Below are 27976 nucleotides of genomic sequence, written 5' to 3'. Positions count from 1 at the left end.
TATTTCCATTAGTATTGCGCCTTCGACTCGGCTCCAAGGTAAAGTAAAAGAAAGGGAGAGAGAGAGCTAATGTAGGGCTGAAAGTAATGGGACGAAGGGATGATGGAGAGGCAAAGAGGATGAGGGAAGAGGAGGAGAAGGAATGGGGGGAGAGATATTTAGATGGTGGTGGAAGGGAGGAGGGAAGAATGAGGGGAAGAAAGGAAGGAGGGAATGAGAGGGAGTGGAGGAGAAGAATGAGGGAGAGAAAGGAGAGGAGGGAGAGAGGGAGGGAAGTAGAGAGTGAGGAGGGGAGGGAAAGAGCAGGTAATGGAGGAGGAGGAGGAGGAAATATGTGGATTAGATAATGGGCAAGGAAAGTAGGGCAAAGTATGAAGGGAGAAAAGAAAAGAAGGATGAGAAGAAAACGGAAAGAAGAAGGAAGAAATATATAAGGTTACAGATGTGAATGGAAAATGTAAGTGAGAAAATAAGGCAAAAAAAAAAAGCAAAGAAGTAAAGAAATCAGAAAGGAAGATAGGAGGAAAAATAAGGAAAGTTAAAGAAAAAGAAAGAGAAGCAGTATGACAATCAGAGAGACAGAAATAAAGACAAGAAAGAAAAATAAGGAAAGTTAAAGAAAAAGAAGCAATATGACAATCAGAGGCAGAAATAAAGACAAGAAAGAAAAAGAAGGAAAAGTAAAGCATGAAAAAAATAATAAAAGTAAGTACACAAGAGAGCAAGTAAGAAAGCAAGTAGATGAAGAAGAAAATAAACGAAAAAACAAAGAAAAAAGGAAGACAGACCACGAAGAGGAAATAGACAGACAAAACAATAGGAGTAGATAAAACAGTGGTGATGTTGTTGCTGTTGGTGGTGGTGTGAGAAGATAAGGGAGAGGGAGGAGCATAGGTGAATAAATGTCACTGCGCCACATCCCCCATCCACTATAGTTATAGTTCCCGCGGCGCGACACACGGATGCACCACTCACACACTCAGCAAACACGAGAGAGAGAGAGAGAGAGAGAGAGAGGAGAGAGAGAGAGAGAGAGAGAGAGAGAGAGAGAGAGAGAGAGAGAGAGAGAGAGAGAGAGAGAGAGAGAGAGAGAGAGAGAGAGAGAGAGAGAGAGAGAGAGAGAGAGAGAGAGAGAGAGAGAGAGAGAGAGAGAGAGAGAGAGAGAGAGAGAGAGAGAGAGAGAGAGAGAGAGAGAGAGAGAGAGAGAGAGAGAGAGAGAGAGAGAGAGAGAGAGAGAGAGAGAGAGAGAGAGAGAGAGAGAGAGAGAGAGAGAGAGAGAGAGAGAGAGAGAGAGAGAGAGAGAGAGAGAGAGAGAGAGAGAGAGAGAGAGAGAGAGAGAGAGAGAGAGAGAGAGAGAGAGAGAGAGAGAGAGAGAGAGAGAGAGAGAGAGAGAGAGAGAGAGAGAGAGAGAGAGAGAGAGAGAGAGAGAGAGAGAGAGAGAGAGAGAGAGAGAGAGAGAGAGAGAGAGAGAGAGAGAGAGAGAGAGAGAGAGAGAGAGAGAGAGAGAGAGAGAGAGAGAGAGAGAGAGAGAGAGAGAGAGAGAGAGAGAGAGAGAGAGAGAGAGAGAGAGAGAGAGAGAGAGAGAGAGAGAGAGAGAGAGAGAGAGAGAGAGAGAGAGAGAGAGAGAGAGAGAGAGAGAGAGAGAGAGAGAGAGAGAGAGAGAGAGAGAGAGAGAGAGAGAGACTTTCGTTGGTATTGTTAGACCCTCCCGCCCCTCACATCAACTATTTCTAAGGACCAAAACGGAGATCAGTCGGGTTTTAATAAGTTTCAAGAGCAAGAAGAACAAGTATCAAGACACCTCTCCACCCGAAATTGCCCTCTCTTTTGGCTACTCTACTTTTTTTCTTTTTTTCTTAGGAGCAGTGTTTACCGGGGGGGGGAGGGGGGTTGTTCTACACTTTTCTTCATGCCCTTGAGCTGCTTCCTTTCCCGTTAAAAAAAATAGTAATATAATAGCAGCAACATCAATAACAATACAAGCAAGAGGTGATTCACTTTAAACAAACTATGATAAAAAAAAATGCCTTAATCTTTATCTTTTTGTGGCTCGTGTATCTCTTGTCTTCGGGGGAAATATAATGAGGGAGAACTGAGCCCAAAGATAATGACTTTAAGCGCTTCTTCTTCTTCTTCTTTTTCACAGGGATAGCGAAGGAGGGGAACCGCGCGGGATAGACACACACACACACACACACACACACACACACACACACACACACACACACACACACAAACACACACACGTCTACAGTACAGGTATGCCTCCCCCTTCCCCTTTAAAAATAGCCGTCCTCTTCCTAACCTAAAAATACACACTCCGTCAAAAGCAAGTCTCTCGTTCTCCATTCTCTTCTTCTTGCGCGTGTGTGTGTGTGTGTGTGTGTGTATCCCGCACGGTTCCCTCCTTCGCTATCCCTGTGGAAAAGAAGAAGAAGAAGAAGAAGAAGAAGAAGAAGAAGAAGAAGAAGAAGAAGAATCACCCTCCCCCGCCCCCTTCCTCGCCCCCCAACCCCCAAAATTCCGGCAGCGACTCAATAAAATAAAAACCAAGAGAGAGAGAGAGAGAGAGAGAGAGAGAGAGAGAGAGAGAGAGAGAGAGAGAGAGAGAGAGAGAGAGAGAGAGAGAGAGAGGTGCGTAGAGTGGGCCGGTGCCACTTCAACATCGCCCCTTCCCCACCACACTCTCTCTCTCTCTCTCTCTCTCTCAGCACACACTCGCCACCATCTATCACAAAGGAAGTTGTATCTGCATAGCGAGGAAGACACCAAACAGCAACATATTACTAATTTTAAAAGGTCACGAAAAAATAAATAGTCTAAGGAGAAACGTTTAGAAATAGCCGTAACCCAAAAGTTAATAAGGTCGGTATTGTCAGACGCTTCCACCTCTCACATCAATTTCCAAAGGCCGAAGAGGAGATCAGCAGTCGGGTTCTAATGAGTGTTACATAAGAAGGGTCAAACTATCACCACCAGGGTAAAAAAAACTACCCCTAGAAATGCCCCGATCTTCTACGAAAGCCTTGTCAAATAGGTGTGCTTGGGCGCCGAAACGTTTAAAAATATGACCCAATAAATGTCAAGTTCTACAATAGGAGTGGTACAGATAAGTTCCTGTGGGGTTACATTGGTTAGCTTTTGTATGATTATAAACACTGATCTTCGGGTAGCCCTATTCGGTAGTAGTAGTAATAGTAAGAACATAATAATAACGTAAGGAGTCTGCAAGAGGCCGATTGGCCTATACTAGGCAGCTCCTGTACACTCAACCCCACCTTACCTCACCATCCATGGCTTTATCTAACCTCTTCTTGAATGTATCTACGGTATTGGCACCCACAACACGGTTCCCAAGACTGTTCCATTCGTCCACCACTCTATTGATGAACCAATTCTTGCCTATGTCTTTCTTGAATCTGAACTTGTCTAACTTAAAACCATTGCTACGCGTCCTACCTGGCTCTTTTACTATCAAAATCTTATTGACATCCCCTTTATTAAAGCCCTTCATCCATTTATAGACTTCGATCAAGTCACCTCGCACCCTTCGCCTTTCCAGAGTGTAGATTTAAATGCTTCAGCCTGTCTTCATAAGGCAAGTTTCTCACCCCCTGAATCATCTTTGTCATCTGTACAGATTCTAACATCTTGATATCCATTCAATAGTAGGGGGACCAGAACTGAACTGCATAATCGAGATGAGGTCTAACTATTGCTATGTAAAGTTTGAGGATGACTTCAGCGCCCTTTAGGATAAATTTACTGATAGATAGAAAGGTTTAAAGAAACGTGAGAAATACAGCGCGATTCGGTGCAAGATGCTCCGGGCTCGAAGAGAAATTGATCCAGAGCTTTGGCCCGAAGAACCGCCGGTGACCGAGAGAACCTGCCAGGGTTGAGGAAGCCGGGGGGGGGGGGGGAGGCCGACGATAGGGGAGTTACGCTGGGGGGGAAGGATGGGGAGGGGGAGGGGTGGCTTCCTCAACAGGAACGAGCTCAGTAGAGCATATCGTGGTCATTAAATTGTCCTCGTCAGTGTCATGGATTCCGTCAACTGGAACGAGCTCAATACTGTAATCCAAGCCATCTGTATCCTTGGCCTCCTCGACGGGAACGACTGACATTTGACGATGAGCTCGTCATCTGCAGGACCGACTTCCTCGGAGACGACGAGAGCAGATTCATGGGCATGTCCTCCATTTTCAAGGTTTGAGATGGCCAGCGCTTTAACAAGGTCGTTATTTTCTTCCATGATGTCCAGCGCTTTGACAAGGTCGTCATCATCATCCTTGGAGATGGCCAGCGCTTTGACAAGGTCGGATTTTTCATCGTTGGAGATGGCTCGCTCTTTCACAAGGTGGTTAATTTCTTCTTTTGAGATGGTCAGCATTTTCACAAGGTCGTTATTGTCTTCCCGGCAGGTGATCAGCGCTTTGACCAGACCATTATTTTCTTCCCGGGAGAAAGACACGACTTTTCGCAGCCTGTTAATTATTTTTCCCGCGTTAGACAGGTTATTGGCCAGACCGTTGTTTTCTTCCCGGGATGAAAACACGACTTTTCGCAGCCTGTCAATTTCTTTCCAAGCGTTAGACAGGTCATTGGCCAGACCGTTGTTCTCGCGTCTGGATAAGGACAGTTCAATGGACAGACCGTTGTTCTCGCGTCTCGATAAGGACAGTTCATTGGCCAGACCGTTGTTTTCGCGTCTGGATAAGGACAGTTCATTGGCCAGACCGTTGTTTTCGCGTCTCGATAAGGACAGTTCATTGGCCAGACCGTTGTTCTCGCGTCTCGATAAGGACAGTTCATTGGCCAGACCGTTGTTCTCGCGTCTCGATAAGGACAGTTCATTGGCCAGACCGTTGTTCTCGCGTCTCGATAAGGACAGTTCATTGGCCAGACCGTTGTTCTCGCGTCTCGATAAGGACAGTTCAATGGCCAGACCGTCGTTTTCGTGTCTCGATCAGGACAGATCATTGGCCAGACCGTTGTTCTCGCGTCTCGATAAGGACAGTTCAATGGCCAGACCGTTGTTTTCGCGTCTCGATAAGGACAGTTCAATGGCCAGACCGTTGTTCTCGCGTCTCGATAAGGACAGTTCAATGGCCAGACCGTTGTTCTCGCGTCTCGATAAGGACAGTTCAATGGCCAGACCGTTGTTCTCGCGTCTCGATAAGGACAGTTCATTGGCCAGACCGTTGTTTTCGCGTCTGGATAAGGACAGTTCATTGGCCAGACCGTTGTTCTCGTGTCTCGATAAGGACAGTTCATTGGCCAGACCGTTGTTCTCGCGTCTCGATAAGGACAGTTCATTGGCCAGACCGTTGTTCTCGCGTCTCGATAAGGACAGTTCATTGGCCAGACCGTTGTTCTCGCGTCTCGATAAGGACAGTTCATTGGCCAGACCGTTGTTCTCGCGTCTCGATAAGGACAGTTCAATGGCCAGACCGTTGTTCTCGCGTCTCGATAAGGACAGTTCAATGGCCAGACCGTTGTTCTCGCGTCTCGATAAGGACAGTTCATTGGCCAGACCGTTGTTCTCGCGTCTGGATAAGGACAGTTCAATGGCCAGACCGTTGTTCTCGTGTCTCGATAAGGACAGTTCATTGGCCAGACCGTTGTTTTCGCGTCTGGATAAGGACAGTTCAATGGCCAGACCGTTGTTCTCGTGTCTCGATAAGGACAGTTCATTGGCCAGACCGTTGTTTTCGCGTCTGGATAAGGACAGTTCAATGGCCAGACCGTTGTTCTCGCGTCTCGATAAGGACAGTTCAATGGCCAGACCGTTGTTTTCGCGTCTGGATAAGGACAGTTCATTGGCCAGACCGTTGTTTTCGCGTCTCGATAAGGACAGTTCAATGGCCAGACCGTTGTTTTCGCGTCTGGATAAGGACAGTTCATTGGCCAGACCGTCGTTTTCGTGTCTCGATAAGGACAGATCATTGGCCAGACCGTTGTTTTCACGTCTGGATAAGGACAGTTCATTGGCCAGACCGTCGTTTTCGTGTCTCGATAAGGACAGATCATTGGCCAGACCGTTGTTTTTTTCCCGGGATAGGGACACGACTTTTCGCAGCCTGTGAATTATTTTCCCAGCGTTAGACAGGTCATTGAGCATCCCGCTGTTTTCTTGCTGCAGCCCTCCATGAGCAGATTGCTGGCCAAGGCCCACCACAGCAGTGCCAGAACAACGTCAATTCGCATCGTGAGGATGATAATTGAAGTACGTCTGAAAGTAAATAAGTATGGAAGTGAGAGACAACGAAGGAAAGCGAAAGTGAGCTGAGAGCCGGACAGCAACAGCAGCAGGAGAAAAGGGCAGCAGAAATGTGTCCTCGCCTCTTCCTCCTCCTTGCAGTGTTACCCAACTTATTAAGGATGGCGAATGCATGACGAGAGAGAGAGAGAGAGAGAGAGAGAGAGAGAGAGAGAGAGAGAGAGAGAGAGAGAGAGAGAGAGAGAGAGAGAGAGAGAAAACATAAAGGTAATATAGTTGATGGTGGTAAAGGAAGGAAAGCCTCTCGTCGTAGGGTTTGATGCGCATAGGGGGCGTTATCTGGCACTAACGATGCTAAATACGTAAACAGTCAGTCCCGTGAGAAGGTTAATTTGTGTCGAAGATAAGGGAAGGCTGCCATATTGGGGAAGAAAAGGAAGGGTGACTCGGATATTAGATCTCCGCGTGACAATAATAACAGGGAGAAAACGCAGCTCAGGTTTATTAATTCATTCCTCTGTACCTTCCCTCCAGCGGTTCCAAATTGTCGTACTCCGAAATTTTATATTTCCCGATTATTGACCCAAAACAGTCTTACTCACGCAAATAGTGATATGCATTTATCTTTATTGCAAAAATCATTAATTAGGGATGTTTTTTTGTAATATTTTATGAGTTAGAATCCTGAAAATACAATGTGAGGAGTACGATAATTTAGGATCCCTGCTTCCCGCCTTCCTTCTTTCCTTCACACTCAAAGCCACATAAGTTTCCTTCAGTGGAGTAGTAGTAGTAGTAGTAGTAGTAGTAGTAGTAGTAGTAGTAGTTGTAGTAGTAGTGGTGAGAGGAATGAGGGGAGGGAAGAGAGGGTGTGGAGGCTAGAGGATGAGAGGTAAGCAAAGAGAAGGGAGGAGGAGGGAAATACGCTGATAAAGGAAGAAGAGGACGAGGAGGAGGGGGAGATGTAAATATGTGGATTAGATAATGGGTAAGGAAAGTAGGGCAAAGAAGGGAAAGGAGAAAATAATTGGGTTTTGATAATGAAAATAAAAACTTGCAGCTGTTCTTTCTACTTGTATCAGACCGTGGACGTAGAAGAAAACCGTGGCTAAGTCAGTTTATAAGCTTAATCTATGACTTACGTACGCTTAGGTTGCACGGGGATTCTAAAAAATGCATATTGCGTAACTAAACCTAACACGCATGAAATCATTCTCTCTTTCTCTTTTCTTCTTTCATTCGTTTCTTTCCTCCTCCTCTCTTATGTATATAAATAGTTGATTTGTGACTTAAGTACCAACTATTAGATCGAACGATGATTCCAATTAATGCATCTTGCATAACTAAATCTAACAAAGATGCACTGCTTATCTCTTTCTTTTATCTTCTTTCTTTTTTCACTCGTTTCCTTCCTTTATCTCTCTCCACGTGAGGAAAAGCTAGCGCTGATGGCCCACTGATTATCTCTTTCTCTCTTCTCTTCTTTCTTTTCTCACTCGTTTCCTCTCTCCCTGTTACCACGCGGGGAGTTCCCTTAGTATAAGCACATTTTAGACAGGGCAGAGCACCCCGCTACCGTGACGCCAGGCCGGGCCCAGAATATGCACCCACAGCTACCAACCAATCACACCGAGATACCACGTGCCGCATCCCCGTCCCAATCCCCGCTTTAATTCACGCCGCCAATCTTTTTGCAGACGTCCTCCTCCCGCCCACGCCTTCCCGTCGCCTGCCACCTTCTCTTCACTCTCCCTCCACCCATGTTTCACCGCCCCCCTCCGAGGTGCAGTGGTTAGCGCCTAGCTACGAATCCCCGGGTCCGAATTCGAATCCCGGGCAGTCGGCGTGCAGCTCACCCAGTTTTGTTCATCCTCCCTTTCGGGATGATCAATAGATGTGTACCTGGGGAAACCTGGGGAAGGTAAACTAAGGTGACCCGGATGTCAGACTGGTTCTGTGTCCCGGAATAATGGGTTCTGATCCACCACAGGCTCAAGGGCCAATGCGACGGAGATGAGCACCGTGACCACGCGCAGCTAAAGCTTATGTCCCCCAACTTTTCCTTACCCCCACTTTTGCGGTTCCCATGGCCAGTTATAATGCCTCTACATTTAGCTTCTTATGTCATCTTATTCGTTGCAATATCCGACTCCCTCTACCCTCCACCTACGTTCCATTCCTCCCCACCTTTACCATTCCCAAATACAAATACAAATCATACACCATCACAGCATCACTACGTACATTAATATTCAGTTGCTTATGTCCTCTTTAATTCACTGCAATGTCTGACGTTTCGGCAAATTAATGTATACTGTACATACAATGTGTTATTTCAGCTCCACTGGTTCTACTAATAAGTATCATCTCCCCATAATAATCTGTAATGCATGATTTATAAGTGTGCATTACGGTGATTAAGGATTATTAATGTTCGGTGTGAAACGAGCGATCTTATAATAACGATATACTGTACTAATGTTTTATTATTAAAGGAAGATAAATCAGTGTTACCTCGTCACACAGGTATGTTTCTTCACGTTCCCTAAATTACCTTTACATTATTACAGTCTATCTCAGTCAATTAGTTGTTACATATCTCAGCGATGCAATGTCCGGCAGATTTACCTACAAAGTTGATGGATCTCTGCACTATCCTTTACTAATAAATTGTTCACATTTATATAATTTGGATTGTCCTAAATATCCTTGATCCCGGTGTTATAACAGTCTGCATTGCACTACTTTTAATAATTAGCACTGTTAGATGCTCTTTACAGTCCCTTGAAAAAACTAGTACAGTAACTGGTTAAAACTTATTTCCATGATGGTAAAGGTTCAGCCGTGATGGTGTTATGTAGCAACAAAATTGCTTTATATTAAAAATCACAAGTCTTGAATGAAACTGTAACTATCATAATGAAAACAACAACAAAGCAATATCAGGAACAACTGCACATGCATTGAAGCCTGGATCAACACAGGGTACTGGTAACACAAGAGCACAGTCCCTTTAATAACATATTGTACCTAGTTACCCAGTCTTGAGCTTGCTGATACTAAACCCAGACAAATTCCATATAATTACAACAGATTTACATGATACTTTTTACCAGTAAGGACTAAAAATGTATTCCTTATCTCTGTACTTAAAGCCTAATGTATGTTTCAAAGTTACCCATGTTTACATATGTGCATACAATAACTATATCAACTGAAAGAGCAAGGAATACATTATCATTTAACTGCTATATATTTTCAGCCTTGAGCCAACCCTTTCCGGCCTTCCCTCCCTCGCAACAAGCCACTCGAAGGTACTATATGCTAATCAGGTCTCCTAATTGAGGTCACTAGGGTACCCACGTGGCACACCAAACCAGACAGACTTTATTGTATTTGCCCCTGCCAACACCTGACCCCAGCCAGCAGTAGTTGGCCCAAGAGACAGTCAGACAAATAAACGATATTGCCACTAATGTTTCCTTAAATCCAATGTGTGTGGTGACATAAAGGGTGAGGAGTCTTTCTCTAAACAAAATAAATGAATGCTAAGGTAATACAGAAAAGTAAAAACTATTTACAGTGATACATTTGTCAACGTCTAAAGTGCATTATGACAGAGAGGTAGGGAGTCTCCACACGTGTAAATCATTGCCTAGATGATAATGGAAAATGGGTAAGAAGCGATGAAGAAGACCTTGTAAAAAAGAGACCTAAGCAACATCACGTGTACACACTCTGAAGGCTGGAGTAGCTATGGTTTCATAACTTCTTATGTAAGCATTTTAAGTAGCTACATCAAGTCCTAGATACGCTAACGGCCCTTCTTCAGATGTAAAGCTGTTTAGCATTAGATTATTCTTTATTTATGATGCTGTGTGTATATACTAGATTGGAAAGCTAATAATAACTTTTAATAATGCTTAAGGACCCTTACCATGCCAAAAAAATGCTAATAATTTTCAGTAATATATATCAATAGCATCCAATGTGTTGTTTTTAAATACTAACAGATTGAAGCAACATTTTTAGGAGCCTTAAACTTACACGAATGCCCCATGAGTTGAGTGTGTTGCCTTACCAAACTTATGATTCACAGCAACACTTTAATGGCCTCTGCTGTGTTGTCTTGAAAAACAAAGACCTCACAGCAACACCATGCCTGAATCCTGCTAAGTATACAACCATTGGTTCCTCCCCACTTGACCTTCTCACCCTACATATTAGCACGTTTTTCTTATAACTACTCCACTTACCATGACATGGCTAATGAAGTGTGTGCCAGATAAGATAATAAAGTCAGAGATTGTCTTCTAAAACTACCTCCATCAAATATATCTCAATATTTGACTTTGATGAGACTATTGATATGCACATACTTAATGGTTCAACTTTGCTGCTCAATTTTTTTTTTACAATAACAGAAGCAATTCAGTGGCAAAAAACAAATAAAAACAAAAAAAGCCTACTAAACACTACTCCTGTAAAAGAATATAAAACGGAGTGTCCAGAAGAGAGGGTCAATTTTGGATGGAGGAAGTCTTAATACTCCTGACTGTCTTTATGCATACTGCAACTTTAAATGTGTCCAATAAATGCCTGTCCTATACATTTACAATCTATCACACATTATGTAGTGAAAAAAATGTCTATCTAATTTCTAAGACTCAAGGTGTTAAGTAATGCATGTTGATTAATCTAACATCTGATTTAGTTTTTTGGGATGCCGTGCCAAATATGCTAGCCCCAATAACTATTTGAATATGCTTGCCATGGCTTTCTCGTGTACATGCAGACCAGACTAGAAACTAGGAGTTATTTTTGTCATAATGAAAGGAGTTATGACCTGAAACCCCAATTAGTGGTTCAAAATGCGATTGGCAGGACATTTACATCCTAGTAGAAAATGGTTTTATAAGCTTTTTTTTCAGGACCAGTAACTTACCCCAACCCCCCCACCCCCACCCCAGCCTAAAAATTCCCCTGTGTGTGGGTACTAAGCCTTCCCTCCTTGTGCCCCCTGCCAAAATCCCTTGAAAAGCAGAACAACCCAGATAAAAGAAAGGGAAATACTAAAAACATAATTCATAAAAAAGGCTTTCTTCTAAACAATGAAAGGAAGGTGGGGCACAAAAATAAATAATGTATAGAATAAATAAGATAGAATATAAAGTAAACATCAATAAAAACTATAAAGCAAAATTAACATCACCCTAAACTGATAATAAAATGTTCCCAAAGCATTGCAAGCTATGATTTTACATTGAGCACGTCAATATTAAAGGGTCTGTGTTTAAGCCATAAAGATGATCCTCTCAAGGAAGACCAAGCAGATAAATGATAATAATATTATAATCTCTATCTATCTATCTATCTTACCCATTAATCTATCAATCTTGAAGGGCAAAATAGCTTTCTACATGTATAATGCAGTTGTCTGTATTAAATATATTGCACCATACAGTAAAGTCATGCAAAGAGAGAATGAGTCCATGCATCCTCTACAGTCTACACCATGACCACTATAGTTTGTATTTTCCTTATATTACACATTGTTCCTCTATTCTGCAAATCTTCATTTTCACTATATTCCATTATACAGTAAGTCATATGGTGGGAGTATGTATCCATGCATCCTATTCAGTTCTGATACGACTTCTTTGGTAAGTGTGAGGAAACAATTAGACAGATTAACCTTTTATCCTTATATTACACATAATTCCCCTATTCTGCAATTCTTCAACTTCACTCTATTGCACTATACAGTAAGTCATGCATATGGAGTTAACCAATGTATCCATCCATCCATCCTCTGTACCATGACCACTTGCATGATAGGGTTTTTTTCTTCAAGTTATTTATCTATCCTACATTTGTCCATTTTTACCTTATTGCATTATACAGTAAGTCATGCATATGGAGATAATCTGTGTATCCATCCATCCTCTGTACTATGGCCACTTGCATAGTTTTTTGTTTTGTTTTTTTCTTTAAGTTATTTATATATCCTACATTTGTCTATTTTTACCATATTGCATTATACAGTAAGTCATGCATATGGAGATAACCTATGTATCCATCCATCCTCTGTACCATGGCCACTTGCATTATGGGGTTTTTTTCTTCAAGTTATTTATCTATCCTACACTTGTCCATTTTTACCATATTGCATTACACAGTAGGTCATGCATATGGAGATAACCTATGTATCCATCCATCCTCTGTACCATGGCCACTTGCATTATGGTTTATTTCTTCTTCTTCAAGTTATTTATATATCCTACATTTGTCCATTTTTACCATATTGCATTATACAGTAGGTCATGCATATGGAGATAACCTATGTATCCATCCATCCTCTGTACCATGGCCCCTGTTGTTGTTTGTTTGTACCACACGTTATTTATCTATCCTTCATCCTGGGCATCGACGTGAGTATTGGCAGGGAGGGCATTGGGTTCACGGGCTCAGGTGTTGCCAAAACCGAGCCCAATTAAACAGGTAAAGGCAGCATAGGTGAGAGTAGCGTACAGGTAACTCTGCCCAGGTTAATGACACGGGTATAAAGACTACGTGAGGCAAAGGTTAACTCATGAAGGGTTTATGTGGAATTAATAAAGAGATAAAATACGTGTAGAAACAAAACGAATTCAGTCATGCAACGCTGGCAGTCCCCTTACACCTGTTTTTTTTTTTTTTTTTTTTTTGGGGGGGGGGGTTTACAGGAAAGAAAGCAGCTCAAGGGGAAAAATAAAGTAATAATGTGAAAAAAAATCTCGCTCAACCCTGCCCCTATTAGAGTCAAGAGGTAGTCAAAAGAGGTCAATTTCGAATATTACCTGTTTTTCGCCTCCCGTAGCCTGTCACGCCATGGTTTTACTCCCTACAGGTGTATCATTAAGTGCCCAAGACGTGGACATGAGGCTCGGGGTGAGTTTCATTAATAAATCAGCTAAAATACGTGAAATAAGAGAGGCTGTACTCACTCCTGCTGGCGGCGGTGACCTTGACAGCTGTCCTCCTACACCTCGCCGTTGTCAGTTGTACGATAATGATTTCTACATACGAGACAAACCAGCTTATTTAACGTTTATTCTCTCTTTCCACGCGTATAGAATGTGATTGATTGATTGATAGTTTATTGTTGCAGGTGTTGATGGTTTAATTTAAGATGCTTTGCTTGAACTGAATACCGCCATATATGGGGGAGTGGCAACTTTTGGGTAGAAGCTGATAGATGCGATGATTTCTATAAACGTGACAAACCAGCTTATTTAACGTTTATTCTCCCTTTTCTTTTGTTCTTCTTGTCTTATATTCTTTCCCTTCGTACATAATATATTAGTGCTTGAGCTTTAGATGATGAGTTTGATTGAATACCGTCATTTCTTGGAGGTTGAATAGTGGTCCTATTATGACAGTCCAACCAGCTAATTAATTTAACGTTAACTCTCTCTTTTATCTCACTCTTCTTCTCTTTTATTCTCTTCACTCGTACATCATAATATATTAGTACTTAAGCTGTAGACGATTAGTGTGATTGAATACCGTCATTTGTATGGCTATTAGCTCCCTTAATTATCATAGACAAACCAGCTTATATTCTTTCCACTCGTGTAAAATATAGTAGTGTTAGTTTTGAGAGCAGAAACCGATAAATGCAATTTGTTCGGTAAGACAATGATTTCTATGTTGCCAGTCAAACGTTAATTTAGTCTTTCCATTCTTATATAACGTATTAATAATTAAGTTTTAGATGACAAGTTTGACTGATCGAATATCGTCATTTATGGGCTGAAAAGATAAATGAAATGTTCTGTGTACGACAATAATGGTAACGCCGCTTCACACACCCGCCCGCTTCCTTTTCTCGTGTATTTTCTGACCCTCCTTTGGTTTCTATATTTACCTTGTCCATTTTGAAAGATAACTCTATGATGCATAGTTTCATGTTATCAGTAGTTAAGCGATAAGAATTATATTCGCTCATAGCAGACATCTATACACGCCCTACAGTATTGATCAGCCCATAAATAAAATGATTGGCTCTTTATATTGGCTCAACGTAGTCCTCTGTTATTTAATGTTAACCTGTCAGGCATTTATATGTGTTCAAGTCTCCGTATTAATTATTTATTCGGGAAAATGTTGAACGTCAGTGGTTTCATTTGGCAAGTTATATCCGTGTTACATATTCCTCATGTTTAGATATCTCTCTGTTCAAGATAGTAATTATTATGCAAATAAACGTTCAATAATGTCTAATTGGTCTATTTAAAAGCTCGTTTGGGGAAATATAATAACATTTTTACACTAAATATTGACACCATGACCACAACGTGACCCGCAGTAAACAAATTGATCCGCTTGTGCCGAGATGGAAGAAAAAGGTATGTGAAGGCCATATTATTAGCCCTTTTTACCTTTTACCAACCCAAAAAAACTCTAATTAAGCTCACCAAGAGACTGAACACACCAGAGAACCCATAGATTAAATGCAATATCGAGTGGGGCCAAGAAATCTCGAACACGCCTCCATGTTTGCCGGCGCCGCTATCAGTCACTTCATTCACCTACTTACCTACTACGCTATTACTTATATTCCTTTGCTAAAATGGTGATTAAAACTTTAACGCTCAGCCCCCATAAAACACTCAAGAAGAAGAACCTCCCCCAAAATAGTAACCCAGCCCCGTTAAAACTGTAAACTAACCCCCGTCTAATTACTTGTGATTATTCAAAGTTTATTCCCTGAGGCTGTAAGGACATGAGAACCCTAACTTATTTACGCTGTTACTTATATTTCTTCACTAAAATGTTGATTAAAACCTTTCCAATCAGCCCCCATAAAACACTCAAGAAGAAGAACCTCCCCCACATAGTAACCCAGCCCCATTAAAACAGTTAACTAACCCCTGTCTAATTAGCTGTGATTATTCAAAGTTTATTCCCTGAGCCTGTGAGGACATGAGAACCTTAACTTATTTACGCTACTGCTTATATTCCTTTATGAGAATGTTAATTAAAACCGTTCCGATCAGCTCCCCCAAGCCTAAACCTTAATCTTAATCTATCCGAAACTGACATTCAGGTGTAAGTAAACTAACCTGCCCCAAAATAGTAACCCAGCCCCATTAAAACAGTAAACTAACCCCTGTCTTATTAGTTGTGATTATTCAAAGTTTATTCCCTGAGCCTGTAAGGACATGAGAACCCTAACTTATTAACGCTGTTACCTATATTCCTTTATTAGAATGTCGATAAAAAAACTCAGGTCATCTTCCTTAACCCGTCTGCTGCAGATTTGGCTTTCACTGGTAGCCTGGTAACATATAGTGGTATCATTCTGTTGTTTGCCCTTACTCACCCCTCGCAACTAAAATTGGCTAGGGGGCCATTGAGACTGTGGGGAATGCGGTGGTAAACATGAAATGCATCGCAAATGCATAGTTTTTGAGTTATGGGGGGTGGAAAAATACCCTAGATGTAAGGAAATTCCTTACATTTACTTAGATGTAGGGAAATTCCATGTATACTCGGCTTCTTTTTTTAATTACTTCCGTTTCTTAATATTTTGATTAAAAACATACTGATCATTATCCATAACATGAATGGCCGGCTTCAAGGCTCAGTGTCCGGCCTGGTTTTATGTGCATTTGACCAGTGGTGGGCACGGATCCGCTAACCGCTAATTAGCGAAGCTAACTTTTTCGTTAGCTGATCAGCATTTTTGCTAACTTTGGAAACAGTTAGCAGACCAATTAGCTTACACTAAATGTAGTTCCTCCTCCGCTAACTTTTAAGTCCACTAAAAAATTCATACAAGATTGTTCTTGTCTGTTGTGGGCAGACACAGCACCAGTGGAGTCACATGGCACAATAATTCCAGGGCTTCCACTTTTGGGTAAATTACGCCTTAAAGTAGGGTAACTGGACAATTATTATGGAAACTTTTTAGTATTTTAAGGTAATGCATCTTCCATTTTCATCTCCTTGAACTTGGGATTTGATAACAAGAATTCGATAATTTCCACCCGACAAGAAGTAAACTTAAAATAATAAAAATAAAAGTGTCAAGTATGGTAAAAAGTAAAAAATGCTTACATTTGCGGGAAATCTCGGGTAAAATATACGGATTTAGGATAAACTGTAAGCTTCTTTCTTATCTCTTCTTGTTGTTGCTTGTTGGGCTCTTTGTTCAGCTCAGCTGCGATGATGTCACTGTATAGTTTCTACAACATATTGAAATTTCACGTCAATAGGTATGTTATTAAGGGTTTTAGAGCCAAAATACTAAACTGAAGCTAAATTCATATAAAAAAATGTTAGCGGTTAGCAGTTAGCGTTAGCTTACACTAATTTCTTTATCAGTTTAGCGGTTTAGCGTAAGCAGCGCTAACATTTTAGCTAGTGGATTACCAGTTAGCGAAGCTAACTTTTCGGTTAGCGGTGCCCACCACTGCATTTGACCCATACACACTGGCCTATACTGTTTGATACATGACACATAATGATTGACTAACAAATGACAACTCCTTTTGATGCAGTATAAGCTAAGTGTGTGTAAGCCAGGAGCCAACAGACTTGAATTTAACTTGTCTTAACCTAACTTGACCTAACCTAACCTGACCTAACCAAAACTTACATAACCTAACCTAATCTGATCTGACCTAACCTATCCTGACTTAGTTGTGAAGTTCTTCCTTTGGCAGTCACTTTTATAACGTCCTTATTTTCCCTTATGAGGTTCGACAGGTTATGAGTCTCCCACTCTTGACGATAAAGTAAACATAGAAGAGATATAAAGAGCTACATCACAATGCCTACACACATATCCTCAACTCTTAATGATACATTATAACCTCTTTATTAAGTCAATCTATTATATTATGTTAATTTCAGCTGTGGGTTATTTTTCAGGCAAGGACTATGAGGAGCGCAGGGGCCGTGGACGTGGACGTGGGCGAGGCCGACCCAGGGGCCGTGCCAAGGCTCCTCCCCGGGGGCTGCGCGTCAAGAAGAGGAACATGGTGAAGACACACTGCTCACTGTTTTCACGCTATTGATTGAGAATATATATTGTCTTGGGTGAAGACTGGTCTTATTAATGCATTGATGTCTTGTCTCCTTGGTCAATTGCTCTTCTGTTGTCATAGTTTTTTTTTTTTTTTTTTTTTTTCCCAGCACAGGAAGCAGCTCAAGGGCAAGAAAACAAAATCATCAACAACAAAAAAAAAACATTAATTGCTCTTTTCTACTAACCTACAACCCTTCTGGAAATTAATAAGAAAGAGTGTCGAGCCAAAACAACTGTGATATTAGCCATGAAATGTGTGTGGGAACCTGCACGGCTGCAGCCAGTGAAGCCTGGAGGTAGACTAGGTTAGGTTAGGTTAAGTCAGGTTGAGTTTGTTTAGTTAGGTCAGGTTAAGTTAGGTTTGGTCAGGTTAGGTTAAATCAGGATAGGTCAGGTCAGGTTTGACTAGATTAGGTCAGATCGTTAGGTCTAGTGGTTAAGTTCAGTTATGTTATGTTGACTATATCAGGTTAAGTTAGGTTAGGTTGGCTATGTCAGGCTAGGTTAGGTCAGTTTGGTTTTGTTAGGTTAGGTTCAGTCCAGTTAGATGAGGTTCGATTTGTCAAGTTTATTTTTTAATGATAATAAATGTGTAACATGCTTTATGCTGCACCATTTTTCTTCTTTCCTATTGATTCCTGGGAGGGTTGAAAGTTAGTTGAATACATATATGACAATAGAAGAGTAGTTGGTTAAGTAGGAAATGAGATATTGGCACATAAATAATATCATTCTTTTCCTTGTTTTGACTCCACACAGATATAAACTTATGTCCTGATGTGACGATTATCTTTTCCCAGATTGAGAGCGAGGAGGAGGAGGAGGAGCCAATACCCGACGAGAATGAGCCCCCAAAGGCAAAGCAATGTTAGTATCCAGCATTCATAATGCCTTCTTTTTGGGGGAGGGAGGGGGGAGGAAAAGAGAGTTTGCATGTTTCATCATTGCTATTATTTTACTATCAAGTTGGACAATAGTGGTAGAAATTCTAAAAACATGTGAGTTGTCTATGTTTAGTAAAGTGGATTAGCCATACAGTTTCTAAATACGGCTTCACAACTCAGGATGTACACCACAAAGGAGTGCTGCACATTCTGTGTTTTTTCGGCAATGATTAAAACTCATCAACCCACCACAGATGACCAAGACTGTGACATTTCCTCCCTGGAGGCCCCCACTTTCACCACGCTGGACCGAGGACCACCGGCACCCATGCTGCACCTCTCTTGGGACCACCGTGTCAACCTCATTGGGGAGAAAGTGCTCTCGCCACGCATCCACATCTGTGATGCCTGCAACAAGCCCATCCTCATCTACGGAAGAATGGTAATATTTCAAAACAATGTTGCATGTGTAGGAGTAATGATATCTATGTGACTCTTTATTATTATATGATTATGGTAGCTCATATATTCAGGTGAGCCCGACTTTCCAGTTTTCTTTCCCCAAAACAAAGTGTCATTGGATGAACCCATTATAATATTTGTTAAATGTAGTCAAGTTACTGGACCCTGATTTTTCACCCATCCATCCATATGAAACCATGAACAGATAATATAATAGAATCTCAGTCCTCACAACCATTTTTTCTTATTTTTGATGACATCCATTCCAGATCCCCTGCAAGCATGTGTTCTGCCTGTGGTGTGCCCGGAGTGAAGACCGGGTGTGTGCACGCTGTGGGGAGCGCGTGGCCCGGGTGGAGCAGACAGGCCTGGGCACTGTCTTCATGTGCAACTACACCATCAACAAGGCAGTGTGCAAGCGCACTTACCTGTCTCAGAGGGACCTACAGGTGGGGCAATGGTGCACCTTGCCAGGCCATCATCTGTGGCATTATAACTCAAAGGTTCACACCAAACTTTCAACAAAGAGTAACACAAGTCTTCATTTTAATCTTCTATTATATGGATCATTCATAAAACATGCACCTGATATGAAATACTTTTTATCATCAAAGACAAGACATAAAAAGAAGGGAAACCTTATAAGCCTCAATGCACATCCCAATTATTGTGATCGTAGTTGTTACCTTTTGATCACTGCAGGCACACATCGACCACCGCCACATGAAGATGTCAGGGACCGGTGGAGCCCCAAAGGAAGACATCAAGGAGGAGCGTCTCAGCCACCGCGATCCCCGTGGGGAAGGGAGAGATTCTCGAGGGGATCCAAGGGGCGACATGCGGCAAGACCCTCGCTCCATGACTGACCCCAGGATTGGCAAGGAAGGTTACGAACACCGAGATTCATACTCTGCTGCCTCTCAATTTTCACGTCAAGGGTCGGGGCAGTTTGGCAGCAGTAATAACCACCCTCAGCCCCACCAGTCACCCTCCAGCCACCAGGGGTCATCCCACAACATCTCTCTCATCCCAGTCATGACCTCATCCCGCACCAACCTCATCACCGTGCCCCTCCAGGACCCCCCAGAGCACACTTCTTCCCATTCTCCTTTTCCCCATCCCAGCCCAACACATCCACCGCCTTCGCACCTCCCGCCAACACATCCACCTCCGTCACACTCCTTCACCAGCCCTCCACCAGCTCACTCCCAGACCCAGCCCTACTCCGGTACCTTCACCGCCCCGTACAACACTCACAGCACTCACAACACACACAGCACTCACAACACACACAGCACTCACAACACCCACAACACACACAGCACTCACAACACACACAGCACTCACAACACACACAATACCCACAACACTCACAACACCCACAGCACCCAGTCAGCCCAGTACACGTACCCCCCGATCCCTGCCACAGCGCCACAGCAGAGCCACACCGTGCCCCCACCCCTGTATTCGAACGTGGCTCCCACCGTGCCGCCCCCTACCACGTACGGCAACCGCCCCCAGTACGAGGGCCAGTATGGAACAGCCCAGTGGTCAACCCCCCCGCCCCAGGCAGCCCCTTCCCACCAGTCGGCCCCTTCCCTCCACCATTCCTCGCTCTCTTCGGTGCAGTCTTCTCAGTACTACAGGAAGAATTTCTGAGAAATTCTAACTGGAGGGGTGGAGGTCCTTCAAATAATTAACTTCATCAGACAAATGACCTCGCAGTAAAGCTTATCTTTCAAGGTAATCTGCATTTACTCCATAACCCCCTCCATGGTGTAGTGGTTAACTATGAATATGTAGCCCAGGACAGCCAGTGCCCAGCTGTTCATCCTTTCTGGTTGACTGATAAATGGGTGCCTGGGAAAGGCAAACTGTGGTAACCAGGATGTCACACATGCCCTGGGTCTGAGAGTACTGGGTTCTTCTTATCCACCACAGGCTCAAGGGTGAGTGAGACCAAGATGAGCACAGAGGCAATGCACAGCTTAGTGTATGCCCCAAACTTTGTTTTTATTATTCTGAACCAGTATAGAATGTAAATGGGTAAGTTGGGCCTGTGTGGTGTGACATTATTGTCTCCTCTCTGTACTCTTAGCCAGATTCTTCACTGAATCTGCTTGCAGTGTATAAAATTCTGCAGCTGTAAATATTTTCTGGTTAGCCACTGCAGGATTTAAATGAGAATAAGTTCTAGATACTAAGTGTCAATTTGCTTATCAGTTTATGTAATTATTCTTAGAGTATATATATATTTTTTAAGCAGTAGTGTATTTTTATTAAGAATATTTTGAAATATTGCTGAATAACTAATCCACACATTCACTTGTTAGTATGTATTAAATTACATACTAAAATTGTCTTTGAAATTTGACATGTCTCCCAAACACATTCCCTCCTCAGTCATTAAAAACTGAAAGACAATCAAGAATGACCAAACATCATACATACGGTGCAATACCTGTTCAGACTTTTACAAATTTTCTCATTTGCCAATTCACTATATCCACCATGTAACCTATGTATGAAAACATAAAAATTGGCATGTGGACTTGCTTAATTACTAGCATAACTTAGCCCTAGATAACCTGTAATGTACCATTTTAAATATTGTTGATGTGTTTTCCTGTGAACAATTCCTTTATGTATGGAACTTCTGTGCTTTGTTAGCATTGATTTAACCTGTGCTTTATAATTAACTGTTTGTGTCAGCCAGGTCTTGACATAGTGTAATTCAGTGTTCAATGGCTTGTTGCATCATTATAATTATAGGGAAGATTCTCTAGGGTGTATTCATCTGGGATCCTATAAAGTACAATAAACAAAAATATTTTGATCCTTTTGCTGAATACTTACCCTGTATCATCATCATCATCATTTCATTGACGCCTGCTCCTAGGAGCTCCCACCAGGGGATGGCCACGGCAGAAAAGCTTCCAACTTTCTCTATCCACACACTCCCTCCTTGCCTGCTCAAAGTTTCTCAAAGATCTTTCCCCCCTCTCCCTAATGTACTCTTGCACCCTATCCCTCCATTTCACTGGAGGTCGTCCTCTAGCATTCCCTCCCTCTATCTCACTCACATACACACTTCTGATCATCTTACTCTCCTCCATTCGCTCCATGTGGCCAAACCACTTTAAAGTCTGTCGCTTCACTTCTTCCACCACTCCACTGTATCCTGTACCCATAAATAAGTGACAACATTGGGTACAATAATCAATATCTACATTCCATTTTGCACACTTCTGTGGGTGGGGGGGAACACCCATAAATGGACTGCACATCAAATGTACCTAAAAAATCCATGGCAGCACACATAGTATGTAGTTGATTTAAAACACTTCACTGATGACAAAATCCTGAGCTACTAGCATCTGACAAATATGTATCCCAATGAAGAGCAGAGGCAAGGTATACATGACATTATGTATTGGATCTGTGCTGCTATATGGAGCAGAGGTGTGGGCTTTGATGAAGCAGGAGGATGTGTTGTTAATATGTAACATAAGGATTTTGAGGTATTTAGCTGGCATTACCTGGAAGGAAACCTGGGGTAGGTAAACTGTAAGCCCAGGTATTGCACATGACCAGTGTCCCAGGGGAATAGGTTCTCACTCACCACATTCAAGGGCCCAATGGGATGGAGATTAACGCCAAGGCCATGCACAACTGTTGCACATGCCTCTTGCCTTGAGGGATGATGTCTGAGAACTGAGCTGTGCTCTCAGATGGTTTGGATACGTGAAGAGAGGAGACTGAGGTGTCAGGCATCGAGGTGCCTCGTCACAGACCACAAGACAGACCAAAGAAGACTTAGTAGCATGATACAAGTGATCAAGGTTTAATCAAAACATGAGTATAAAGTAGACAAGCAAGATGTTGCAAATATTTGTAGAAGTTTGCAAGTGGATGAATGATTTGGGTGATAACTGCTATATGGGGAAGTAAACCTATTCTTCCGTTATTTAGGACTCGTATTATTGGCAAAATTAGTGCTTAGGAGTTACAGGAATGTTAACCCCAAGATTTCAAAGGTAATAAGATGTGAACAGTTATATAATTAAATATAAAGCATATAAAAAATTAGTAAAAATGAGCAACAAAGAAATATAATACCTGGTCTGTTGGGGAAAGGAGAATGCTACTGTCATGAAAATTAAGATGATATAAGGAAGAGTAAATAAGCATGAGGAGGAAGGGAAAGTGCAACAAAACCTGCACAGGAGTTATATAAATCCACTGGTAATCATGCAATAATCACAGAAGACAAAATGTTGGCTTGGCGGTGACGTCTCTGTACCTCATGCACACAACACCAGCTAAAATCCTATACGAAAGGTCTCAAACATTAAATATTGCCATACATAGATATCTTCTAAAAGTTTCAACAACTTTTAACTCTGCCACACTTTCTCTAACCCCACTTAATGCAATAGATATTGAACTCCTGTGCTGGATAGACAGGGTAAAGCCTCTCCTAAAATACTAGAAAACCATTGCACCCTCCCCTCACATGTTTAAATAGCGTCATGTTTTTCTGAGTGGAGTGGATTTGGGGGCTTGAAACTGAATTCCTTTCCTGACGTTACACAGCAACACTGGGGTTTGAACCCCCTCATCCTGACGCCACCTCCATAACTTGATGCTCTAACCCACTAGACCACTGAACCCCACACTGATAGCCTGTAAGAACACTAGGGGTGTTAATTTATTCAACTCAATGGATGATGATTAAATAACCCACTGAACATGTAGCTCTGCTGAGTGCCATCTCTCCTTTACCCCTACAGGAACACAACCTTGCAGCTTTACAGTTAAACACTACCAGATGTACCCTATGCAACCATGTTTCTTTAAAGTACATACTATGAAATTTCAATACCTATTTCACCCTCTATGGCATATGCTGATAAATGAGTTGTCATTACTATATTGCATTTCTACTAGGGTAATTTGTTATAATTCTTCTTATGTCTATCCAGGGGTCTCCAATTGCTCCAATTCATGCATTCATTCTTTGCTTACTTCAGCCTTCTCATTCTTCTATCTCCTCTTTTTCATACATTCTACCATCATCATTTACATTCCATCTCATGTGATGTTACCTTTCTCTACTAGGGACACAGCTGCACTTTCCATGGATGGTATCATATAAATGAGAGTAAGTAATAAAATCACACTTTATTGTCAGGAGTGGATTTAATCAAAGAGACCGAAGCCCATGTCATCGTCAGATTCCTCCTCTGGCTCCTCCTTCTTCTCCTCCTTCTTGGCCTCTTCCTTGGCTGGGGCAGCGCCTCCACCCGCTGCTGGGGCGGCAGCACCACCACCACCACCACCGGCAGGCATGGTGCCCAGCTTGGACATGCCTGCACCAAACAAAAGAGGAATGGGTGATGGGAAAAAGATTAAATCCTTGTGATGATTCATAATACATTAAAAATTGAGCCATTAAACTTAGGGTCAGTTCCACTGTTCAACACAGCATCTTTGTAAGCTCCCAAACCAAACACAAAACACTATGGTGATTTTATTCTTTTTTAGTGTTTGGCGATAATATAGGCGAGAAATTTGAGGAAACTACAAAAAATCTTTGATGGTGTAACATAGAAAACCTGGCCATTATGGACTGTATAGTTTGGTTCGGGACAATTGGCTGATTTTCTAAACATATTATTTTCATTTATTAAGTTATGAGGCTAGTTTGGCTTTTGCTTTCATTTTTGGGTCAGAATTGGTTAGAGGTATTGGATTTTCAGAGTTGACATTACAAACTCAATCATAAAAAGTGATGTAAAAACAATAAAACTAACTAACCACACCTTGAAAAAAATGGTAAAAAAAAAAAAAAAAAAATCAGCCACATTAGTGTTAATATGGACTACTACAATGTTTGGAAAATCATCCGAATGTATTAGACTGTGGCATTAGCTCTTCCAGTTCAAGACATTGTGCTCACCCTCCTTGATGAGCTCCTCCAGGTCCTTGCCGTCCAGCTCAGAGACAACCTTCTTGGCCTTCTCAGCATCACAATCCACTCCGACGGATCCCAGCATCTTCTCCAGGTCCTTGGCGGTGGGTGTCTTCCCACTCAGGGCAAACAGGCAGTAAGCAGCCACGTAACGCATACTGGAGTACTGTAGAAGATAAAGACCATACAAGTGTTAAAAATATAGCAAGGCTAGTGATCTCAACGCAGCTTTACAAAGCAAGTATTTCATGACATCTAAAAACCTTCAAACATTTTAAAAAACAGAAGACAGTGTAGGAATCAAAAAAAGTGAAACTAGTAAGGCTATATCTTGTAAAATCTTCATTTGTTGGTTTAAACTTGCTACCTGTCATGCATCTGAAGGTACCCTACAGCAAACCTAACTGTAACCCAGTCATCATATTTTTGTATTCAGTAACACAGCTGCTCACCGCTCCTACTCTTATTTCCTATCAGCCCTTTGATTCACAAATAGGTTACAAGTGATTTTAGTGGTGAAAGGTTACTATTTATTTAACCCTTATACCCCATGATAAAATAAGTGGGCGGTGTTATGTACATAAAAAACAGGTAACTAATGTTAGCAGGTGTTTCCTTGCTTACCTTAGTGTTCAATCAAATTATTTTAACAAACACTGGAACAATTATATATATCATTTGAAAGCTTAGAAGTTGCTGTTTGCTATGCTATGATCATAAATGAACAAATGGAACTTATATATGCATGAAAAACATAACCTCCAGTATCACCTTGCACTCGTCATCTGACATCATCCTCGTGACACACTCCACCCTTATCTAGGTCAATAAGAAGACTAAAAAACAATTCTCATGTATTGTCATGTATCACATGTGCCTGAAATGCTTATTTCCTCATGGAAATACATATATATTTGCTATCTTGCCTAGAAATTGGTAAAAAATCATAAAATACAGCACACATCGCGATCGTGTACTCACCGCGGGAATATCTGGAGCCTGACTAGAACATAAACAAATTCTTGTAAAACCTGGGACATGATTGGCCAAGCATCCAGCACATGGAACACAAAGGGCCAATGATAGGGCTTGATGTATGACGCATACCCTCAAGCATAAACAAACTGTGTCATAAAATGAGCGCAATATTTGAAGAGCGCCATGGTCATGGCGTGACGGAGGCTAACATACAAGCTGTGATCGTGCCTGACAGAGTATAAGGGTTAAATGGTGATGGTTCAATATCCTTATGGATGAAATGTTAATAATTTAAAGATAATACTATGTATTAGTGTAATTAAAATAATGAGGGGATCAAAATAGGGCAAAGTGAGTAGTGAGCCGCCACGCTGAACGGATGTGCTGCGCTTTGCTCTCGAAAGTGCTGCGTCGACATGGCTGGCCGAGCCCGAGCCAAGAGCTTGGAGGATTTCTGTTACGTTTGTGTGGATCCCACAGGCAATAAGTGAATAGGATGTTGTCTGTGCCCTAAATGGTGTCATGTGAAGTGTGCTCATCTGTCTGGAATTAAGTCAGAGAACATACCTAAAATAAATTGGGTTAAGATTCGTTTTAGGTCCGTGTCAGTATCTCATTACCTACCTTATGAAACATCAGTATCTCTTCATATATCTTTTCTACAAACCTTCAACAGTCATGGAAACGCTTTGAAAATCCAATTCAAGGACTTTTTTTTACTCTTGAAAATAGGGGATAATGTTTACGAAAGCATGTCGCCTCCTCTGGCGACAGCCGCGGCGACGCTGCAGCCGGTGTTGCGAGAAATACCTCCTCGCTGAAATAAGTCACATATACATATGACCAGGGGGGGTGCAGCCCCCCCGTTTGTAGGTCGTAAAGTCAGGTTGGAGTAGTTTAAATATGCTCCCTGACCCTAAATCCTCTGTAAGCTATTTTACAGCTGCAGCGTTGCCGTGGCCGCCACCAGAGGAGACGACGCGCTTTCATAACATTATCCAGTATTTTCAAGAGTAAAAAAAAAGTCCTTGAATTGGATTTTCAAAGCGTCTCCATGACTGTTGAAGGTTTGTAGAAAAGATATATGAAGAGATAGTGATGTTTCATAAAGTGGATTATGAGATACTGGCACGGACCTAAAACGAATTTTTACCATAAATTGGATTTGCCACCCATGCCTTCATAAACCATCTCTGGCTACCAAAATTGTGGAAAAAATGGATGAATTCAAGAAAGAATTATCTAAGGAAATATTAGAAGTAGAACAAGAAGTTGTCATGAGCAGTGAGCATGAAGGAGGAGCTTGGTGAGGTGGCTGACGCATTGCAGCGGGCCGAGCATGCGGAGTCAGCAGGTGCAACTTGGGCTGAGGTCACCAAGCACAAGAGGAAAGTTAAGAAGAATATTCTGGTCGTGAAGGCTTCTACACAGGAAAAGAAGGCAACAGAAATGAAGGATGCAGTCTCCCAGGCATTGAATGGCATTCAAATAACTGATTCAAGATTCACTAATGGAGATAACTGAACAAATGGTTATATGTGATATTATTCGTGAAAGAAATTAAGACACTCACTACGATGTTTGAGAATAAGTGCATAGAAGACTATTATTGAGGCTAACGTTGTAATTGTTGACGGCCCTCGTAGAGCGCTGCATCAGCAACGGAGCAGGGCCTGAAACCTCAACGGTAAACGGTTAAGTCCCCATGAGGTTGTCAGGTTTGTTTATATTAAACTAATGGGGGGTGGGTCGAAGCTGCCCCCCAGCATGAGGTTGTTAGGTTAGGTGCGAGCTCCCCAACCCCATCCCGCTTGGTTAAGTTACAACTGTTGACATCATTATGATAAATGGAATTCCACGGCCATGTCCCCGGGTGTAATTCTGGAGTAAATTACCGAAAACTGGAATGGAGGATGGTTCGATCTGGGGCTACTGGCCACACAGATAAGTGTCTTCCATTACACCAACCGGCAAGCAAATAAACAACAAAACAGGCGGAGAAGATAAGGCAGGGCTAGTCTGAGCCACGACCCTTGCTGTGTATGAGTGTGTGGCGCACGTGTCACCACCGCCGCCACAGCCCGCCGCCCTCACCACTACCTCCCGGCGCTCTCCCATGCCCTCCCTACTCCTCTATCCTTCACCCTGCCTCCATCATGCACAATATACACATTACAGCCCCACAGACTGCATAATGGCGCCATAATACTCACTCTTAGGCCGCACGGCACGAAACGCGTCTACCTACAGAGATCTCACGCTCGGGAAGGGAAGGTGAGCAGCGCCATGCGTCTCTTGTTTATTTTATATTATTTATCGGTTATTTGGTGTTTATATGATGTTTGTAAGTTGGTATTTGTTGTTTGTTATTTGTCGTT

The 27976-nt window shown here is 42.2% G+C and overlaps 3 protein-coding genes across 3 annotated transcripts in view; 1 reads left to right on the top strand and 2 right to left on the bottom strand.

The window, feature by feature from the left end:
• LOC126999771 (glycogenin-1-like) overlaps window positions 1-13233 on the bottom strand; it is a 55823-nt gene extending 42590 nt beyond the window's left edge. Inside the window, exon 1 of the mRNA XM_050862655.1 lies at window positions 13210-13233. Coding sequence (XP_050718612.1) covers window position 13210 — 1 coding nt within the window. The 5' untranslated portion in view covers window positions 13211-13233. The remainder of the gene's footprint in view (window positions 1-13209) is intronic.
• A 1247-nt stretch (window positions 13234-14480) lies between these two features.
• On the top strand, window positions 14481-21482 carry LOC126999758 (E3 ubiquitin-protein ligase Hakai-like). The gene is made up of 6 exons (XM_050862618.1): window positions 14481-14613; window positions 17144-17253; window positions 18101-18167; window positions 18439-18626; window positions 18916-19095; window positions 19349-21482. The coding sequence occupies exons 1-6, from the start codon at window positions 14601-14603 to the stop codon at window positions 20303-20305; spliced, it is 1515 nt and encodes a 504-aa protein (XP_050718575.1). The 5' UTR covers window positions 14481-14600; the 3' UTR covers window positions 20306-21482.
• Window positions 21483-23818: 2336 nt separating this feature from the next.
• LOC126999764 (60S acidic ribosomal protein P2-like) lies at window positions 23819-27966 on the bottom strand. Its single transcript, XM_050862630.1, has 3 exons — window positions 27812-27966; window positions 24609-24786; window positions 23819-24018 (listed from the first exon to the last, which is right to left on the bottom strand). The coding sequence occupies exons 2-3, from the start codon at window positions 24775-24777 to the stop codon at window positions 23849-23851; spliced, it is 339 nt and encodes a 112-aa protein (XP_050718587.1). The 5' UTR covers window positions 24778-24786; window positions 27812-27966; the 3' UTR covers window positions 23819-23848.
• Between the last annotated feature and the right edge of the window lie 10 nt (window positions 27967-27976).

This window comes from Eriocheir sinensis, chromosome 2 (genome assembly GCF_024679095.1).
Source record: "Eriocheir sinensis breed Jianghai 21 chromosome 2, ASM2467909v1, whole genome shotgun sequence".
Lineage (NCBI taxonomy): Eukaryota > Metazoa > Arthropoda > Malacostraca > Decapoda > Varunidae > Eriocheir > Eriocheir sinensis.
Note: the sequence above shows the minus strand (reverse complement) of the source record. Positions and strands in the feature narration are given on the sequence as shown.